At 45.6% G+C, this 20,119-nt stretch overlaps 1 protein-coding gene across 2 annotated transcripts in view; it reads right to left on the reverse strand.

Annotated features, from left to right (window-relative positions):
* Nucleotides 1–20,119, reverse strand: part of NAPRT (nicotinate phosphoribosyltransferase) — a 367,006-nt gene that overhangs the window by 69,488 nt on the left and 277,399 nt on the right. For both annotated transcript variants that reach the window (XR_013610448.1, XM_078686638.1), the window contains exon 11: nt 337–494. Coding sequence is in view for 1 of the 2 variants with exons in the window: in XM_078686638.1 (XP_078542764.1) it covers nt 337–494 (158 nt within the window). In the remaining variant the exon portion in view is untranslated. The remainder of the gene's footprint in view (nt 1–336; nt 495–20,119) is intronic.

The raw sequence follows: 20,119 nt of genomic DNA on the forward strand, positions 1-20,119 counted from the left end.
CATTTAAAGAGGAACTCCTGGTAAATAGCAAGACGCTTGCATATCCTTTCTGGGTATCTTATTCACTGCCTTCCCTTGCGCAATTCATTTACTCCAATAGTTCAAGAAAAGAAAAAAACTGAGATGAAAGGTGAAACAGAAAAGGCGCTATTCGAGCACCAAAAAGCAAATGACATTAGGATTTTCCTGACATGAGCCTTTTGTTTATTGAATACTACTGTATATCAGTGCATATGCAAAGTGGTCAACTGCTAAAGTAACTATGCCTTTTAGCCATCATTGTTAGTTTGTTCCCTTTAAAAAAAAATGGGAAGGTAAAACAAGTGTTTAACTGACCTGTCCATCTTTGAAGTACACACGATGCAGAACCTCAGTAGCTCCTGGGGTGACTTTCCTGGTCTCCTCCCACCGTCCCAGGACATGCAATTCCATCTCTTGTCCTACACTCGGAGGAGGCTCTTCTTCCAAAGCCAATAGGTCCAGGAATGGATGGCCTACAATTTTTACCAAAACAATGAGATGCACAACACATACAAGAATGGCAGAGGGTATAAATCCATCATCTGCATTTTATATTTGTTCTCATTGTCAGGAGTCAAAATGGTTGTTGTGAGAAAAAATAAGTTACTTACCCCTAACAATACGTTTTCAGCCCCATTTACAATTGTATTTCTCGTCAAATGAACTTGTAAGATTCCAAAGACAGTGCCTTTTATTCAGTTGCATATTGCCTAAGATGTCCAAGCAGCACCATTTAGTACCAACTTCTCAAACATTTCTCAGATTGGAAAAATCCCTCAATCATTCCTTCCTTTCTCCCCCCACATCCCAAGCTCCCCCACCATGTCAAGGAAGGCTAGTTCAATAGCTGCATTGTGAGCCAGATATTTACACCACACTTTTGAATCTGGGGTGCCCATGTAGGGGCTACCAGTACGAGATGTTTGCCTGAGTTTCCGAACCAGAAAGGGAAGGAGAGGGGGAAAAGTGTAGGTAAATATACCCGATTAATTAATCTATAGAGCATTACCCTTGGATAGTGGGTGTGGGAAACTGGAGGCAAAGTCTGGGGATTTTGCATTGTCTGTAGTTGTGAACGGATCTATTTGTGGAAACTGCCACTTCTGGAAGTTATGGAGGAGGACTTGGGGGTTGAGTTCCCATTTATGGACTTATTGCTGCATCCTGCTGAGGAGGTCAGCAAAGTTGTTGTCTGACCCCAGAAGGTGTTCTGCTAACAGGTGAATGTAGTGATGAAGAGCCCGATGCCAAATGACCTGAGGTAGGTGTGAGAGTTGTAGAGAGTGTGTCCCTTCCTGTATTTGTAAATAGAACATGGTTGTTGTAATGTTCGTCCAGACTAGAACAACCTTGCCGGTGAGGTGGGAAGGGTTTCAATGCTAGGTGAACAGCTTGAAGCTCTAGGTAATTGATGTGCAGAGTCTGGTGCTTGGAATCCCGATGGCCCTGGTCTGTGATGTCTTGTAAGTGTGCAGCCCATCCTGTGAGAGATCCATCTATTGTCAGAGTGATGTGGGGAACAGGGTCTAGAAAATGCTGCTCTTTTAAGAAGTTGTTGGTGTTCCACCACTGCAGAGATGATGTGTGCGGCTGTTTATCAACACTAGATCCTCTAAGTGACCCCATGACTGAGACCACTGTTATGTGGGACATTTCTGAAAAAGACGCAGGTAAAGGATAGCATGGGGCACTATAGCGATACAGGATGCTTTCATGCCTATGAGCCTCATAGTAGTTCTTACTGTGAGCTGCTGATTGATTTGCAATTTGGACATCAAAGTTTAGATATTTAGAATTCTGGTTTGATTGGGATATACTAATCTTAGGTTTGTGTTTAGAATTGCCTCCAGATATGGTTATATTGGATAAGGTTGAAGGTGAGATTTTGTGGGACTGATAGTGAATCCCAGTTGGTGAAAAAGGTCTATGGTAGCTTGTGTGTATTGCTGGCATAGATGATCCAGTCGTCCAGATAAGGAAATACATCGATGTTTTGTCTGCGCAGATGTGCTGCTACTACTGCTAAACACTTAGTGAGTACCCGTGGTGCAGTAGTGATCCCGAAAGGGAGGACTTTGAATTGGTAATGTTTTGCTGCTATTACAAACCTGAGGTATTTGCGATGAGCTGGGTGTACTTGAATATGAAAATAGGCGGGTTAGGGACCGTAGATCTAGAATAGGCCATAGAGCTTCGTCCTTCTTGTGGATTAGGAAGTATAGGGGGCATTCTCCCGATCGATCCTTCATGGTGTTGAGGGACAGGTTCTATAGCTCCTTAGCGCAGAAGAGCTAGAACGTCCTGTTTGAGAAGTGTTTGATGTTCGGGTGATAACCTGTAGGTGCGAGGTGGAATGTTGGGTGGTGTGGTAATGAGCTCCAGACAGTAGCCATGTTGGATAATATCCAACACCCACTGGTCTGATGTTGTTGATTGCCATGTGGGGAGACATTGTTGTAGACGTCCCCGACAGGTGTTATGTAGACAGGGAGAAGGTGTGGAAAGTCACTGATTGTTTGCAGGTGTTCCTCTTCTAGTGGTTGTGTAATTCTACCCATGGAATGATGAGGCAGCCCTGTCTAATAACTTCTGTTATGTTGTAGAATCAGGGGGTGAGGGGTGTGCTGGGTATAAATCAGAGTCGGTGTTCTCTGGAGGGTCTACATCATATGTGTCCAAGGGGTCACCCTGTGGTGGTGTACCAAATGTGTCATCCCCCATATTTTGCCCACTTGTGCCATCACCAGGGGATCCCAGAGGAGAGATATCTAGCGGATCCTAAATAGACTGTGGTGGAGGTGGTAAATCAGGAGGTGGACATGGTGGGGGGTGGTAAGGGTGTTGGAAGTGGTAGAGGGCTGGTAGCCTTGTACACCTTTTGTGGGGTAGGCAGGTCAATGGCCTCTTCAAAAGACAATTGCTGTTTAGATGGCGGTGTTGGAGCTAGAAGCCTTGTTAGGATGCATCCAGTTAGTAGTTGCATCAGGATTTGCCGCTGTTTGGCATCCAATATCTGCTGAAGGTTTAGGTTTAATGCCATGTTTGTTTTTAGGTGCCAAAGTGGAAGGTCGGCTCGGTACCGAAGGACGGATAGGTGCCATAGGTGTTGATGCCGTAAGAATCAGCTAGCGGTTTAGAGCCGAGCCGGATGGCGAGGCTTCTGAGCCAGTTCTTTGGTGCCGACAACAGCCATGAGGCAGTGGCGGTCCATATACCTCCTTTTGTAGAGGTAGTGAATGTTTTTATGGTATTCCACCTGAAGCCGAGGGGCAGGAGTTACAGTACTTACTGCTTTGACCTCAGTGTGGAATCAGTGATTTCGAAGTCCTGTTCATGGTTTGGATTACGAACGGTCTACAATGGAGAATGCTTCCTCCTCAGCTACGGAAACCAGTGGGAATTCCTCTCCGAAGTCTTCATGGCTGGTTACAGACCTGATGGGAGTCGGTCCGTGGGTATTTTGCGTTCCATCACCAGGAGGGTCGTTTATGGCGGACCCGAAGAAGAGTAATGTCAAAGGCCCCAAAGGGTAAGGCCCTGGTGAGGCCAACACAGAAGGTTGCCGATCCGATGGGCGATTGCTCTTCAATACACAGAATGAAAATGCGATTGAAAAAATACCGGTGCAGGTTAGAGTGGTTTGGAATTGAAACCCAATCCGTACGATTTCGACCCAGAGAGCAAGCACACATGTCAGAAACCAATGGCGGAAGGAATACAATCTAACAATGGAGTCGATGCCCATGCACATTATCACAAAGAGGAGAAGTCACTCAGCCTAGTGACTTAAAAGACTTCTTCGAAGGAAAACAAGTTGCACACATCCAGATCCAACACAAGGTGACAGTTGGCCTAACGGCTAGGGCGCTCGACCTCGGACCTGGGGAACTGGGTTCGAGTCTCGGTAATGACGCTAAACCTCCTGTGATTCTGGGCAAATCACTTAATCGCCCCGTGCCAAACAAAAATGAATGTGTGTCCTCATGTAATGTAACTGGTGCTATGTAAAGCGCTCCGATACCTGATTCGGGTCAACTTTGCGCTATAAAAAAACTCTGCCAAAAAAGGAGTATGCAAATCATGTGTATCTACAGCTACACATGCCTCAAACATGAAGTTTCCAAACACTAGGAGAGGTGAGGATGTTATTAGGCATAGTTGGCTACTGCTAAAAATGGATTCCATACTTTTCCATGGTGCCAAAGACTTTGACAAGGCTGACGCACACTGATATCAATGATTGATCTGGCGCCAAAGGATGAAGAAAGCATGGAAGCCGTCCAGGAGCTCAAACATTAGTTTTGCAGTGCACTGCTCTTGGAATGCCAGACTAGACGAAAGTTGTCATGCTCAGTTGCCATGAAAGAGATGGGTGTGAGTGGTCTGTACTAACACAAGCCCATGGAGATACCAAGCGTTCCACTGGCTATTTTTACACCTACTCTTGATCTGGTGGCTGCAACACTACCAGGTTGTCTCAAAGCAGTTGGAGAGGTTAGCCTTAGCATACAGCAAACTGAGATTGTGATGGGCAATCCTTTGATTGTGATGGTGCCGCACTATCAAAATCCTCATGACTTGTACCGCAACTGAGCATTTGACAAATAGAGGCCTAACCCGCTATGCGAGAATCATCTTTGCTGATGAGAAGTCTTCCATCTGGAAAGGTAACACACTAAACCCAGCTTCTCTATTACCGACTCCAGAATGAGATGAGGGTGACTTAAACCATGACTGCATAAGTGTAACTGAGTTGTGCATAAAACCAAGGCCTTGCATACTGGATGGCCCTCTTTCTAATTCTGACCACACTCTTTTTGTTGATGGGTCGTGTCTGACAGACTGACACTGTATCTTAAGAGCTGCTTATGACATTTACTTTGAGGGGGTAGTGGAAGCTTCTTACTTGTGCCATGTAACTTCTCCAGAAGAACCCGAACCGATAGCCCTTAGCAGAGCTTGCTGTACTTCAGAAGGCTCACAAGTTACCATTCATACTGACATCCAGTATGGTTTTGTGGTTGTGCAAGACTTTGGTTGGTTGTGGGCAAAGAAGGGATTCCTAACTTCAGATGGCACCCCAATCCAGGATGGGTTGTATGTTTCAAATCTGTGACAAGCCCTCCAATTGCCAAAGGAGATAACTGTGGTGAAGTATGCTCACATAAGAGCAACAATGATTTTGTCACCAGAGTAATCCCTTAGGCAGATGAAGTCGCTCGATACTGCATTCTTCAGTCCAGCACCTTTAACCTGGATGTGCCATATAACAGAGGGAGAAACGGTGACTAATACGCTACTGAATACTGTATACACATTCAAGGAGTTGAGGGAATTACAAGATTCTGCCCCAGATATAGAAAAGGCTAAGTGGGAAAAAAAGAAGCGCAAAGGATGCCAGTAATATTTGGGTGTCAAATGAAGGAAAATCAGTTCTCCAGATTGCCACCTACCTGCAATTGTGAGACAGCCTAACAGTTGCCAAACTATTGTTGCAGGAGTTAACGCGATTTGGGGTGCCAGTTCATCCTGAATCGGATCAAGGAACCCACTTTAAAAGCAAAGTCATGTTGTTGATGTGTACAGCTTTAGGGATTGCCCAGAAGTTTCACTGTAGTTACAGATCAGAGGTATCAGGAACTGTAGAAAGAGTTTAGTGCAGACTTGCAGGCCTGACCCTATCTCTTCTTACCAATAATGCCAAATATGATTTTTGCTGGTAGATTAATGGAAAACTTTAGGACACTCCTGAGGGGTTGGGGCAACTCCTCCTCATAGACAAACCGGTATTATGTTGTGTGCTGTTTTCCTGTTGATTATATTATAGGTCCTAAAATACTTGTTCCGAGCATCCAAGTGAAAAGAAAACCAACTCCCCGCAGTTGCACGTGTTTTTTTTTTGTATATAGTATTTTCAGACTGTCCTGCATATTTTTCATACTAAGTTTGTTACATTCGCTTAGCAGCAACACAAGTTTCAACCCTTACAATGCCTGTATGGCGGAGGTTTCTCAAGGCTGTAAATTCAATACAAAACATGACTTCACCGAATGGCTTTAGTTATGCTTCACATCTCATGTGAGCCTAGTGAGAAATAAGTGCTTATAAGCCTGATTTTGGTAATTGTGGTAAACAGTGGGAGTGTGGGTGGAGAGTACCCTTAACAGGAAAATTTTTATTAAAATAACATTAAAAAGAATATAATTAGGAGGGAATAGGGTCAGGGTGGTGATACGGTTGTTGTCCATGCAGTTGGTCTATTGCTAAATGAGATAAGGTTACAAAATATACACTGGCATTCAAGAGAAGGTGCCATTACCTTCGCAGATCAAATTCCCAGACCGTAGTCCTGAAAATATTCTGGTTTTGGTCAAGTCTATATCCTAGGTAGATCCTGGATATATTGTTCAATATGTAAGAAAAAATTCATACAGAAGGGGATGCACAGATAAGCCATCAAATTGGTATCCTATACAATTGGTATGTGTGCGGGCTCCTTGGCGCAGTTAGGGCGTGATTGGAGCTACTTGTAAGGTTCTATTTAAGAGAAAACAATATTAAAAAACATAAGACTGACAAAGCAGGTTGCGTGTAAATGGGCATGCTGTGGCATACTGCTTGATAGAGAGGCAATTCATAGTTAATGACATATTGTGGTGTGTGACATTTGGTCTTACTCGGAGGGTTATTAAGGAAAAGACCAGTCAGAAACACGTAAATAAGGCGCAGGAGCTCCCCTATGCATTGTATATCTTTTTTTTTAAAATTTTTTTTTTAAAACCTTTATTAGTAGAAGCCGATCAATACAAGCGCAGGCCTACAACCACAAGGGCCGGCCGCAAAATCAGGAGATCAAAAAGATGAAGCAATTTATACGTATACAATAGAAGTCAAATACAGTACAGTCGCAAATTGTGATCGTTACACAGGAAGGCGCGAGGATAAAAGAGGTTTCATTTTATGATTTTAAGAGGAGGCAATGGCTACATCAACCAAGGCGTCATGCAACATAATCGAAGAAAGGGAGACGGGAAGGGAATATCCTCCCACACAAACGAAATGCAATAAGGAGTAATGTACCAAAATACACCCTAAGCCCACCGAAGGCGAGCCAAAAGGATAGAACAAGCCACAAAAACCAATGTAATAAGACGTCGTGCAAAAAACCCACCCGCCCAAAACAATAAGAAGAAAGACAAGTGCAGACACCGGGGAAGTAAAGGAAAAGAAAGAAGACATAGCCCACCCCCTTGAAAGGAGAGAAAAAGGGACCATAGAACAAAACAAATTAAAATAAACCCCCCCCCCCCCTCACCCACCACCCTACATCACTGTAATGGCTATGGCCTACCCCACTAACAGCGTGTCTGTCGCCCCAGAAACACCCAACAGAAAGGAATGTAAGAAAGAAGAAGGCAATTTAAGAAAGAAAGAAAAAAGAAAGAATGAGGAGAGGAGCCGGCGACGGAAACACTCGGTTCCCCCCTCCCCGCAACAGGCTTACAGATCAAGGCCAGAAAGGATACAGAGAACAACCAACTCACAAGTCCACAAGACTAGTCCAGGATACGTCATTAACTAAGAGAAAGTCCCGCCAGGACCTAAGCAAGGTCACCCCTGGCCACTTCTGTGAATAGTAGAACCGCCAAGCATCCGGGCAATCAGGAGACAGTACAACACAAGTAGTCCATACCAGTTAGATAGGGCAGGCGGTATCTTCATGCAACATCGCCCCAGCCACCAAGAGGTGGTCAACGATACATGGCAGCTGCCAGCATGCAACAATACGCCAAGCACCAACGCGGCAAAATCCAAAGTCAGGTCTGCCCAGCACGGAGTGGAGATCACAGGATATGGGAAACGGTGCAGCACCGGCGCCAGGTCCATCTGTTCCCCCAAAGTCCGAGACACATCCAGGGACCCCGGCTCAGGAACCGGAGGAGAGTCAACGAGATCAACTCGGGGAGAGCGTACTGCGCCACAAGATGGCGGATCAACAATGGCAGCGATCCGCAACTCCAAGTCCCGGGACCTCCAGCGCAGGTCGGACCGCAGAGTCTCCAGCGCAAACAGCACATGACTTCGTGTAGGCGCCGCCCCAAGTAACCGTGGACCGGGGGTCTTAAACGTAGCAATGTCACCAACTCCGGGAGGTACGCACTTCAAAGGGCCGTCCGCCATCTTGAGGACATCATTCGCCGCCATTGCCCCCTCCACCTCCAGGGCCACCATGACCGCCAGAGGCAACAGGACCAACAGCCGATCGGTGTCGGGCGGCGCTCGGCGAAGAAGGGAGAGTCACCAGAAGGCCGGGCGCGCTCCCAGCAGCTCTCCGGGAGCCGGGCACCGGTTCCCAGACGGGACCACGAACAGGAGCGAACGTCCCCCCCAAGGGGGACCGGACCACACGGCCTCTCTCCGGCTCACCGACCACTCGGGAATACGGGGCGACCCGCTATTGGGGGCGGGTCCGCACCCTCTCACCCGGCTCTCAGGTTCCCACAATAGGCTTCTCTCCCGGACCAGTGCCACCAACACTCCGAACACCGCCGGGCGGACGCAGCACTCGAGGTGCCGGCGTCAGGGCCAGGAAGGCCGACCCGCAGACGGTGGCAGATCGCGGGGACCACCGCACGTTGGAGCACCAAAATCAGACGTTAAGTGAGCAATTTTCACTAGTAGCAGAGACAGCAGGCCTCAAACAGGATTATCGACAGGATATCGAAGCGGGGAGGAAAGGATCTTGGAGCTAAGCGTTCACGCGACTGTTCCGATCGCCATCTTGGCTCCTCCCCCCATTGTATATCTTTTTTAAGTCAACGGAAGCTGTACTTTGCGGTGCAAGTGTCCCCTAATGTTCCAGGTGGGCGATGCCCTTCAGAAGCTATTTATGTCATGGCTTGAAAGCAGTAACAGTGGATTCAGCTTTAGAGCGAAATTCGGCCAGACAATAACTCCCAGTTGTATACATACCATGTGGGCCCATGCAGTGTCAAAAATGTCTAGTGTACAAAGCGACCCATACTATGTCTATTTGTCAAAAGCGAAATAGCATGAGTGTTGGCTAGGCAAATATCCCTGTGGTGCTCATGCCATATAGGCCCATTTGTCAAAAACACGTAGGAGGAATACCGAGCTACCTCTGTGCATGGTCTCTCTAGTGTGGTATAGGACGATACAGTACCATAGTGTACAAGTGCACACGTACATTACATTCCACATACTACACGCGTTTGCGTCATGAGTAAAGGCTAATCATTGACAATAGAGGTTTAGGAGTCACAATGCAGATGTGGAGCCCAAGGGCTTCCCTCAGTACTCTAATACAATTTAAACATGCCATTAGGGCGTCTTAGTGGCAAACAGTTTAGGAATTAAAATACTTAGCAAAGTACTGGGTAGGGAGTCGAAGTAACAGCCTCAGCGGTCCATAAAGCAGAACACACCGTTCCTTTGGGGTGGGTGTCGGTGTTCTGAAAGATCGTTATTTTAAAGGAGAATCCAATCTGGGCAAGCCCTTCCTCACTCTTTAGGTTAGCGGTTTCCAAAGACTTGTTCCGTCAGGCCTGGTGCTCCGCGCCATCTTGGAATATGTATTTTGAGATTGGGACTGGATACAAAAACTTAAAGTATGCTACGTTTACAATGAATAAGGAGGAGATTTGGGGATTAAGTGAAGTCTCATTCGTACACTTCCGGTTTTATGTTTGTGTACTAATGTTTATTGCCCTCAATCTGCCTGTACCCGGTCAGTCCAAGGGAATAGGTGGGGAAAGAAAGCAAAAGCAAAATGAGAGAGTGTTAAATAAAAGTTTTGAATCCGAGTAGGGCTCCCGGTTTCATGAACTTATTGATATCAACCATATTTATTTTGTGTTTTCATGCTAACTTCCAGATTAGAGAGGACTTCTAGGGGTGCCTAAGTCAATCAAGTAGGTGACTTCCACCTTTCTTTTCCACAATTGGATAGGCCCCATTCCACTTGTCCTGTAGGACCCTGGTAGCTACAGGCTCCAATACCCACACCAACAGTCCTGGTTGGTACTCAACCAAGGTTACCATCTGGTCACACCAGTGATTCACAAGCTCCTGGCTGGCATTAAGATTGGTGTTTGCTTTCTTCAAGTACTCAGCCATGTGTGCGCGTGGACCAAGCACATAGTCCACTATGTCCTGTTTGGGTTGCTTGAGAGGCTTCGCCCAATCTTCCTTCACCAGACTCAGGAGGACCCCTTACAGGGTGTCCAAACAGAAGTTCAAACGGGTTGAATCCAACCCCCTTCTGAGGAACCTCCCTGCATGCAAACAGGAGACATGGCAGTCAGATATCCCATCTTCCTCTGAGTTTGTCTGGGAGTCCCATGATCATGCTCTTAATGATCTTGTTGAATCTCTCCACCAAGTCATTAGTCTAGGGGTGATGGGGGTAGTGAATGTGTAACTCACACCACATTCATCCCACTTAGCTTTGAGGTAAGCAGACCTACGAAAAACACCATCATCAACTTTATTTGGTTTGTTTGTACAAAACCATCAAAGTACACAAAAGATAAAAACATTGTCAATTTATAGTATAAAAATATAAAAACAGGTAAATTTTCGGGTAGTTTATTAAAAAGAACACTAAAAGATGGCAAGCCAAACATACATCAGAATACATTAAGAAACAGCTAAGGGGCATGCTTCCTGAAGAAATGAGGGGAACATTCCTAAAGTGCACAATGCATAGGTACATATTTTGCATACCAATTAATAATATGGTGCAATCTATAATAAAAATTTCTGGCGGATTATCCAGAAGGCAAATAAAAAGCGACTGACAGAAAAAACTATTGGTTCAGATACATCTGAATTTAAAATTCTGTACACAATTTGGTACTGCCTAGCTCCTAGATTATGGCAGATTGGTCTTATCCACCTCCTGCGTATCTGTGAGAATCTAGGGCAGAAAAACAAAATGTGTTTTTCAGTTTCTCTGACAGTAGTACAGGACGGACATGAATCTAATACTCGGCCAGACGCCTCCTTACTAGGAAATTTTAGGAGCAGATTGCTGTATCTGAATCTCACATAAAGACTTCTTGCCAGAAAGGGTTCTAATTGTGGGTGTGACTTTACAGCTAAAAATGTAGATGTTAACTGCCCATTGGTCAAATTATTAGTATCATTGACTGCCACCACCTCCCAATATCTGGCTTTTAATCTCAGTAAATCGTCTCTTGTAGCCCTATCCTGATGTTCCCACAAGTCCTTCATACTCAGTGACTTGCACCAGTCTGCAATGTGTTTAAACCATGGTAAACTTTTTGCACCATTGATCATCATAACCTCCCGAAGAGAATTTTGATAATCGATAAGTTGGGGGTTATCCACAGGCGCAGCCAGTAGGTTAAAAGTTTCAAAGCAGCCAGATCCCCAATTCTCTTCAGCCCAAGGTCACCGAAGAGGAGAATGAGAGGAGTTATAATCGGTAGCGAGATGAGAGATCTAACAAAGATATTTTTACAAGTCGTCAGCTTACTGGCGTTGGTGTAGCCCAGTTCTCGGCTCCGTACAGGGCTCCGCTTTAGGCTTTTGCACGATAGATTTCCAGTGCTAGGGTTTAGGGGTTGAGTGTAAGGTTGTTTATTAAATCTTAAAATAGATTTAGACCTTTGGCATAGGATTAGGTAACTTGTTTAGCTGGGAATCCCAATTGAGTGACTCACTCAAACCTATGCCTAGATAATGAAACATTTTACCGGCTCAAGGGGCTCGTGTGTATCTTGATCTCCCAAAGGCCACCCCGAACTTTCCCAAAAACCATATATTTTGTCTTGGAGGTGTTGAGTTCCAATCTCCGATCTCTACAAAATTCTAAAAATCTATCCAATAATATTTGCAAACCCATTGGAGTCTTAGATATTAATAAGGAGTCTTCTGCAAAGAGCAGGATAGGGACTTTTTCCCCGTTCAGGAAGGGTGCGTCATTCTCGCCAACCATTAAGCGACTCGCCACATCATTGATGAACAGGGAAAACAGCGTGGGGGCCAAAACGCACCCTTGTCGAACCCCACGCTGTATCGGTATCTTTTCTGTTAGTTCACCATTTTCCCCCCATCTAACTTGGGCATAATTATCCATGTGGAGTTGTGCCATCACTGTGACCAGATCCGTAGAAGCACCTAGATGGAGCATAATCTTCGATAACAAGTCACGCGGTACCAGATCAAACGCAGCTCGCAGATGCACGAAAGCTACATAAAGCTTCTGCTTCCTAAGTAGCACATATTTCCAAGTTAGTAAGGTGAATCTGAAAGCTTGAACACACATGCTTATTTTGGAACGAAAACTCGCATGGTATGTTGACAATATCGGAAACCCACATATATGCAACAGGGTACTTTGAGAGTGAGTTCAAAGGAACCCACTTAGACTTAACGTCTTGCGAATCCCTAGACCAGTTCACAACAGCTAGAACAATTTTATCTTGTTGATGGGAGTGGGGTGCAGATGGGCACTTTAGCGGTCAAATGGAGCTGTCAATCATGCTTGTGGTGTTGGAAATGGTTTCCTTAACAAAAAAGGTACTTGCGGGCGAGTTGAGAAAACCCCTTTGGAACTTCACCAAGGAGCTGGTCCTAGACCAGGACTCTCCAGGCAGTTCCGATCTACCTGGCTCAGGTGACTCGGGTGCAGAGGTGCTCTTGGTTATCCGTGGTGCTGAACTGGATCTGTGGCTAGAGGAACTGGCAGGCGTGCCAAGAGAGGGTGAAAGAAATGCAAGATCTTTACGATGGAGCCACAGGGGAGGTTGGTTATTTGTGCAGGTGAATCCCTTCTCTTAAAGTATCGAATAAAGCAGGTTGTAGACAAATTGACCACCAATGAGCCTTGGTACCTGCAATCACTCCAGTTGAGGAAATCTTCGTCCAGAGGAACGCTGTAAAAAAATGGAGCCTCGCTCAGGATAGGGACTACAGTTCCTAGAACTTGCTTGCCCAAGGACTTTAAGCGGTCACATCAGACGGCCCAGGGAACAGGACTTCAAGGTTGTGGACTTAGCGGTTTGTGCATGCTGAATGTAGGGGTCTAGTCCCTCTAGCCCAAGGGAGTTCTTGTGAAGTCTGGACTTTGCAGAGGGGTTCCCCTTCCTTCTGGAACAGGCCTCTTGCCTTAGTCGAATCGAACACCAGTATATGCAGGGTGGCTGCAAAAGGTGCAGAGTTTAGCGTCTCTCTTCGTGGAGTCCTGTCTTGCTGTGGGAACAAGTCTCTTCTTGTAATCACGTCAAATCTAAGATTCTGGTGTTTGGAGTGCCCCTCAAATCCTAGATTTAGGGGTGTTTGTGGGTGTGAGGACTAGTAGCCAATGGGCATCTATTCCTGTGCCTAATTAGCCCCAGGTGAAGACATCCTGTGGGTGTAGGTTACTACAACTAGTCAGAACCTGTTTCTAGCCTAAATTCAAGATGTCCAAAACCATCCTCGACTGTATACCTCAGCTGCAACACCCTAGAGGTGTGTTCAGTCTTGTGGAGATGGACGCCTCCAGCATAAATAATTTCCCACCTGCCCGGGTAAAACAGTGCCTGGAGCAGGAGGAGGCTTTGGTCTCGAGTAGGGGACAAGTTCCTTTGTCCAGTGGCGTCAGTGAAGCCTTTGAGGCTCACTGCCACACCGGTCTAATCACCAGCCATCCTGTGTGGGCAGAGATATCACCTTCTGTTCACACAGGTCTTTTTTTCTAGCTTCTGGGAGCAGCACACACTCCCCAGCATTAGGTCAGACTTCGGTCTTGGCGGCACGAGAACACACGGTTAACTTGGTGGACACTGTAAAAATACCAAATTTCCTAACTATATATATTTTTGGTTGGTGGAAATTCTCACCATCTAATCAACGCTCGCTAGGAGTCCTAAAGGAGCCAAGGAACATGCACAACTGTCTACACAGCTGGGGCTAATAAGCATCTATTAAGCAAATAAGCAAAAATTGGAAAACAGTATTACTGTAGTGAAGGCAGGGCCCTGCTTGCACACATTGCTATGTTAGCATAGGCTTATTAGAAGTGTAAACGCCATTTTACCGTTTTGCTGCTTTTGCACACAACACTACACGTAACTGTTGTTGTAAGTTAGGCTTTGTGAATTTCTTCACATGAGAATGGCTGGTTTTCAACATCCCTAGACTTACATCTCTACCTTAGTCTGCACAGTGAGTGCTGAAACCTCCAAGGTTATAACAATGTTAGGTGTTGTTCGGGCTGATCGGCCCATGCTCTAGACACATCCACGCAGCTGCGGCTAGCTGAAATTCTGGCACCTTTAATATTGCACTGCATGCATGATTTGAACACTTGGAGAAAATCAGTTTCCAGAGAGAGAGAGCTTTTGCAGATCCCGATGTGATTCACCTCGGTTGATCTTGGAGGTATGGGGTTTGCCATTCAAGAGACCTTCTATATTATATAAAACATAGTTCCTAGCTAGGGAGGGTGGCATACAAGGCACTATAGGACCTGTTCCCACTATTATAATATGATTTCTCCTTTTGTGTTTTATGGAATTATAACAATGCTGATCGTATTATTTTTAATCATATGCCAGCTTATGTTGGCAAAAATACTGCACCTTAGAGCACGTCATAAACATTTTAAACTTTATCGTTTCTCTTTTTACCCATGTTGTGGACTGGTATGAGAATAACAAACAAAAGAGTGTTCTTGAGTCCCACCATTCCGGGGAGTAACCGAAGTCGCATGTTCTGGGTTGTCTAATCATTGGTACCTTTGCTATAGGACGAAGAGCTAATGAGACACTGATGCTAGTCGGTTAGGGGTTCTAGGTACTGAGGTGACTTTTTTGGTCCACTACAATTCACTGAGGTCCTGGATCTCTGTGCACAGTTCTGTGTATGAGCAGAAACCCTGCAACATGGCACACCTAACGATGTGGTCTTATTTTGAGACTCGAGTAGTGCTTATAACAGTCCACAACACCCTCACTATTGTTTCCGTTTGACAGTGGTGACGGAATAACCTACCTATAGATACATAGGTTTTTTCAAGCTTGATAATTTAAAAAGGTTCGTACTTTGAGTTACTACCCATTTGTGTTACGCTACATTTTCTTTGTTCTTGTTCTCTACAGTGTCCTTATGGCGGACGTTGAGATCCCACTGCATAGGCGGGTGGCCGTCCGCAATCTTTTGTAGACGTGTGGCGTCACAGTTGATGGCCAAGCGGTCGTTTTTGTGGTGAGTGCTGAAGCGGCATACCCATTTGAGCTCTTCTACTCATGGGTTACCTTTCCTGCAGTAAACGAGGTTTCTGGTACGTTTCATATTTATACTCCCACGGCCGTGCCTTTAATCTATACCCCTTATAGGACACTGGAGATCCCTATTACAGCCTGGCAGCATTGAGTTTGGTTTGATGGCGCCCTTCCCCTATCGGTAACGGCGGTTCGGTTGGGCCCTTTGTCTATTCCCAGGGCCACATTGCCGGTTTTGGCCAGTTACATGCCACATCCGCGTTACCTTACAGTCACTATAAATGAGTTGCGTGTGTTCTATGCCTCCTTGGTTGGGGTGCACCGGGCTCTAGTACAATACGTCACCCACAATGTCCAGGTGGGGCCACCTGGTGCTGCGTCGCGCCCAGCTGGACCAGCCTGGATGAAAAATAATCCAGTCATGGTTAATTCTGTTATGGGCAAGCGGCCCCAAGATAAGGATGATATGCCTTTTTGGCTTGCTGAAAAATTTGACCAGCTGGAAGCAGTATTTCCTAATACGACTCCTGTTGAAAAACACCGGATTCTAAAGATCAGTTTGCAGAAAGACTTTATACCGGAGGTTCCTGATCGTGAAACCTGGGGTAAGATTTTTGAGACAGTCTATACTAAATGCTTCGGCACTCCATCCATAGCTGTCCTACCCTCCGTCATTTAGCGTGTACAGGATGAACAGGGTGCGGAGGAGGCTGTTGAGTTGGGAATGAGACTCGGAGTGTTTGACGTAGTTTCCGATCACGTCCTTGCTAATGTTAAGGGAGATGCAGTAAACTTCCAGGTGTCAATGCTTTACGCGATGTTCCCGATGCCGATAAACCCAGGCAGTTACCGAAAATCATTGCGGAGGCTTATAGGACCATTGGCCGCAATAGCTTGGGTGTTAAGCCTTTCGCTAAACCAGCAGCACAGAAGCAAACAAAGGTGGCGACTTCTGATAAAGATGAACGCCCCAATTTTCCAAAGCAGAATTGGAATAAGAATAAGAAACAGGGGAAAAAGCAACAGAAACAGGGGAAAAAGCAACAGAAACAGGGGTCAAGTCCTGCGTCGCCAATACCTGTGTCTAATGAGCGCACATATGATTTGCGCGACCACGCTAATATTATGTCACCTGATCGTTTTCAGGTTCCTGATCAACGTTCTCCTCGCTCTTTGCAGGATACATCGGTCTCACCAACCAGTGGAGGAGACAGCGGCAAAGGTCGGGTGCCCAACAAAGTCGTGAGCAGCCCCGCAAGACTGAAGGTAAAGGCAAGCAAGATGACTTTCAGCGTCATCGACCCCAGTTTCAGAAGAAGAAAGTTGCCACTTTAACAGCAAGGCATGCACCAGATAGTGAGAACACAGCTTCGGAACCTCACATGGGCGCTGATGCTGTTAGTCAGCGCGACGAATTATGACCGCATCATTTGTATGTTTGCGGACTTCGGTTACAAATTAAACTTTGCTTAAACACACATTGCAGAGTACACAGTGTTGTTGCTGGGCTATGAGCTCAACAATGAAGGTAGAGGTTTAGCACCTCACTTCCTGGAGAAATGCGCAGTGTTGCGCGCTTCTACAATGCTGAAAAAGCTACAATCTTTACTGGTTTTTTTTAATTTCGGGCGCACTTACATTCCCGATTATGCCCAGCGCATCAAGCCTCTTTACGCCTTGGTACAACCTACTTTCATCAAATCTTGCTGGCTGCCTGAGCATTCTGCAATTTTGCAATCTTGGCAGTCTGATCTTCTGGAATCTAAATTCTTGCTGACTCATGACAACCACACCAACCTGGTAATAAGAAGTGTGCCTGGGGCGGTGGGTTTCATGTACCTGACTTTTAATGAGGGTGACAGTCCCAATAACTTACAAGTCACACTGGTACACTTTGGCTGAAATGCGATTTTCCTCTGTGGAAAAAGTTTTGACTGCAGTGCAGATAGCGATTCTGAAGGAACGAGCGCTGTCGCAGGGGAAACGCATGTTGGTTGTTACACCGTATCCTGTATTGGAGGCAGTGACTAAAGTCAGTGTACCTAATTCAAAAGCTTTGCATCCACGGTGGATACAATGGGCCACATCCTTGACGTCTCCGGATGTCACCTTTATTTTTGATTCCTCTTTGTAAATTCAGGAGTACTTAAAGTATGAATTCGTTCATCCGGCTCCTCTGACCATGTGCCCGCTGGAGGATTTCCATTGTATCATTCACACGGACGGATCGGCGCAACCGGAGATGGGGTCAAAGCATGCGTATTCAGCGGCCTGCGCAATAGTGGTTGGTACTATGGTGAATGTAGAGTTCAAGTCCGATGTCGTGCATACACAGACATTGGGGGACTGTATCGCCCAATTGGCAGAGCTTCGTGCTCTGGTAATTGCACTGGAGTACACTGATCCTTGTGTGACTACTCCTATTGTAAGGGATTCTTACTACTGTGTACAGTCTTACAACAACAATTTATTCTTTTGGACTCAAAATGACTATTGTGATTCCAAAGGTAGGACGATTAAACACAAAATGCTATGGGTTCGTGTTTGTAATTCATACTCTTGGTCACCAACACGTGGGGGTGCACGCTGTTGGTAACGGTCTTGCTGATGAAGCAGTGAAGACAGCAGTTGCGACATATGTAGTCGCAGCAGTTACACGTTCCAAAAGTAAGATTGATGATGACATCTTGGCAGCCGTTGCTGCAACAGAGAAGGGAGGTAATTACCCTAGAGGTTTCCCTTCTAAATACTCTTATCATTTAAGCCCTGATAAGGTTCCCTATGTGAGAATAAACGATGTTGGTGACAGATTGATTCCCAACGCGGTCCGCAGGCAGACTTTGATAACAGCGGCACAAGAGGGCATGGCCTCGGCGCATGCTAGCGTGTCAGCTACTGTATCTCTCCTACAACAGCGTTACTGGTGGCGTGGGTTGTACAGACAGATGCGTGATCATGTCCTTCATTGTGACATATGCCAGCAGATTAAACCTTCAACTACTGCGCGCCCGCCCTAGACACAGTTATACATATCTAATAAACCACTTGGGTGCGTTTATTTAGATCACTGCGGTCCTTTCTCCTCAGATACTGTGTATATGTACATCTTAGGTGCAGTAGATTCGGGCACACGCTTTGTTTGGGAGCGGCCACAAAGGAGTGCTAAATGCCCGCACTGTCGTAAGGGATTTGCATGTCTGTGTGTGAATTTTTGCATGTGGTACCTTTTATTCTGACCAGGGTCCAGCGTTCGCCTCTAAGGCATACAAGGATGCCATGCGTTCATTGGGGGTCCAAGTCAAATTTTCGTCTCCATACAGGCTTGAGGGCAATAGAGTTGTGGAGCGGATGAACCGTGACTTAAAACAATCCTTGACAGCTAAGGTTTTAGGTACTGGCCAGAACTGGCTAGCCCATCTCTATAGCGTCCAACGTGCACTTAATAATCTCCCTAGAAGGTCTCTGGGTGGGTGGACCCCATACGAAATGCTCTTTGGCATCAAAATGTTTGTTTCGGACCTTGAGGGTCTAGACATGGCGGCGTCTGCCGCATCCTGTGACGTAGATGAACATTCTGATGTTTTACAGAACCTACAAAGGACCAGAGACAGTCTTGCAAAGGAACACTTGCCCTCCACATCTGATGCTGCTCTTCAGATTCCGGTAGTTGGCTGGCTACCTCGAGTCGGTGACCTGGTCCGAGGGAAGGTGGAGAACATGGAGGAGTTTGGCCCCTCATATCGTGCATCAGTTCCTGTGCTTGGCGTGCAGGGTACAAGAACAGTCATTTTACCTCCACTTCCTGGTCGCAAGGAAAACAGGTATATCTCCATTGACAATGTCAAATTACAGCGAGTGGCCGATTCTTCTTAGTATGACTCCAGCGGTCTCTTGTCCAGCAATGCTGAGAAATTCTGTTTCGGCTCCGGCAATTACCACAAGGCCTGATGTTGAAATCGAGATGCCTACAGTTGCAAGTCCTTTGTTGCATTCACCGGCTGGTGATACCCATGATGACATTGATAACACTTATCTCACAGATGTGTCTGTCCCTGAAGTACGGACTACTGCTTTTGACCAGTCCCATCTTTCATTAGACTGACTCTACAACTTCCAATTCCCCCTCAAAAAATCTACTTTTGCTGTTTGGTTTAAGAATTTTTTTTTGATACCCCCATGGATTTACATTTGGCTGGTGCTTTTTTCTATTTTTTTATTCATGTCAATTTGATTTGTGGTGTATTTTTTCCGTTTAGTGAATGGACATTATGTTAAAGAATGATCTACAATTAGACTAATTGATGGAACTTTGACACCCCACTCCTCATCTCGCATCATGAAGAGGGACCAGACTTTTAACAACACAGCTTGGCCCGGATTAGATGGGATTGTATGGGATGCTGTTAAATTTCAGATCTACGGCCCCACTGAGGTTATAAATGTTCCCAATGTACTACATGTTTCAATGGGGGATGTGGTAAAACAAAATATACGCTCTGATGATTGGGATGTCCAAGCCATAGAGACTTTGTTTTCTGATTTGAAATATTATGCTGCTTTTGATGCTGAAGATTTGTATTTAGACACAGCCAACTATGCAGATTTATTCTGTTACCAACACTATGGCAATCATTTTCTGCATAAGGCCAACACGTTTAGAAATGTGGAACATTACACACAATGGGAACATTGTCCAGCTCCCGTTAAAGGCAGCTCGAAAACTCTTTTAAAGAAGTTTACTTATTTTACTGATTTTAATCAGTCCAATCCGGGGGCATTTTATTTTAAGATGACTGGCAAGTCCTCTTCCAAAAGTTAGACTTACCCACACTAAACTGTTGTAT

Source organism: Lissotriton helveticus, chromosome 4_1 (genome assembly GCF_964261635.1).
Source record: "Lissotriton helveticus chromosome 4_1, aLisHel1.1, whole genome shotgun sequence".
In the NCBI taxonomy this organism is placed as follows: Eukaryota; Metazoa; Chordata; class Amphibia; order Caudata; family Salamandridae; genus Lissotriton; species Lissotriton helveticus.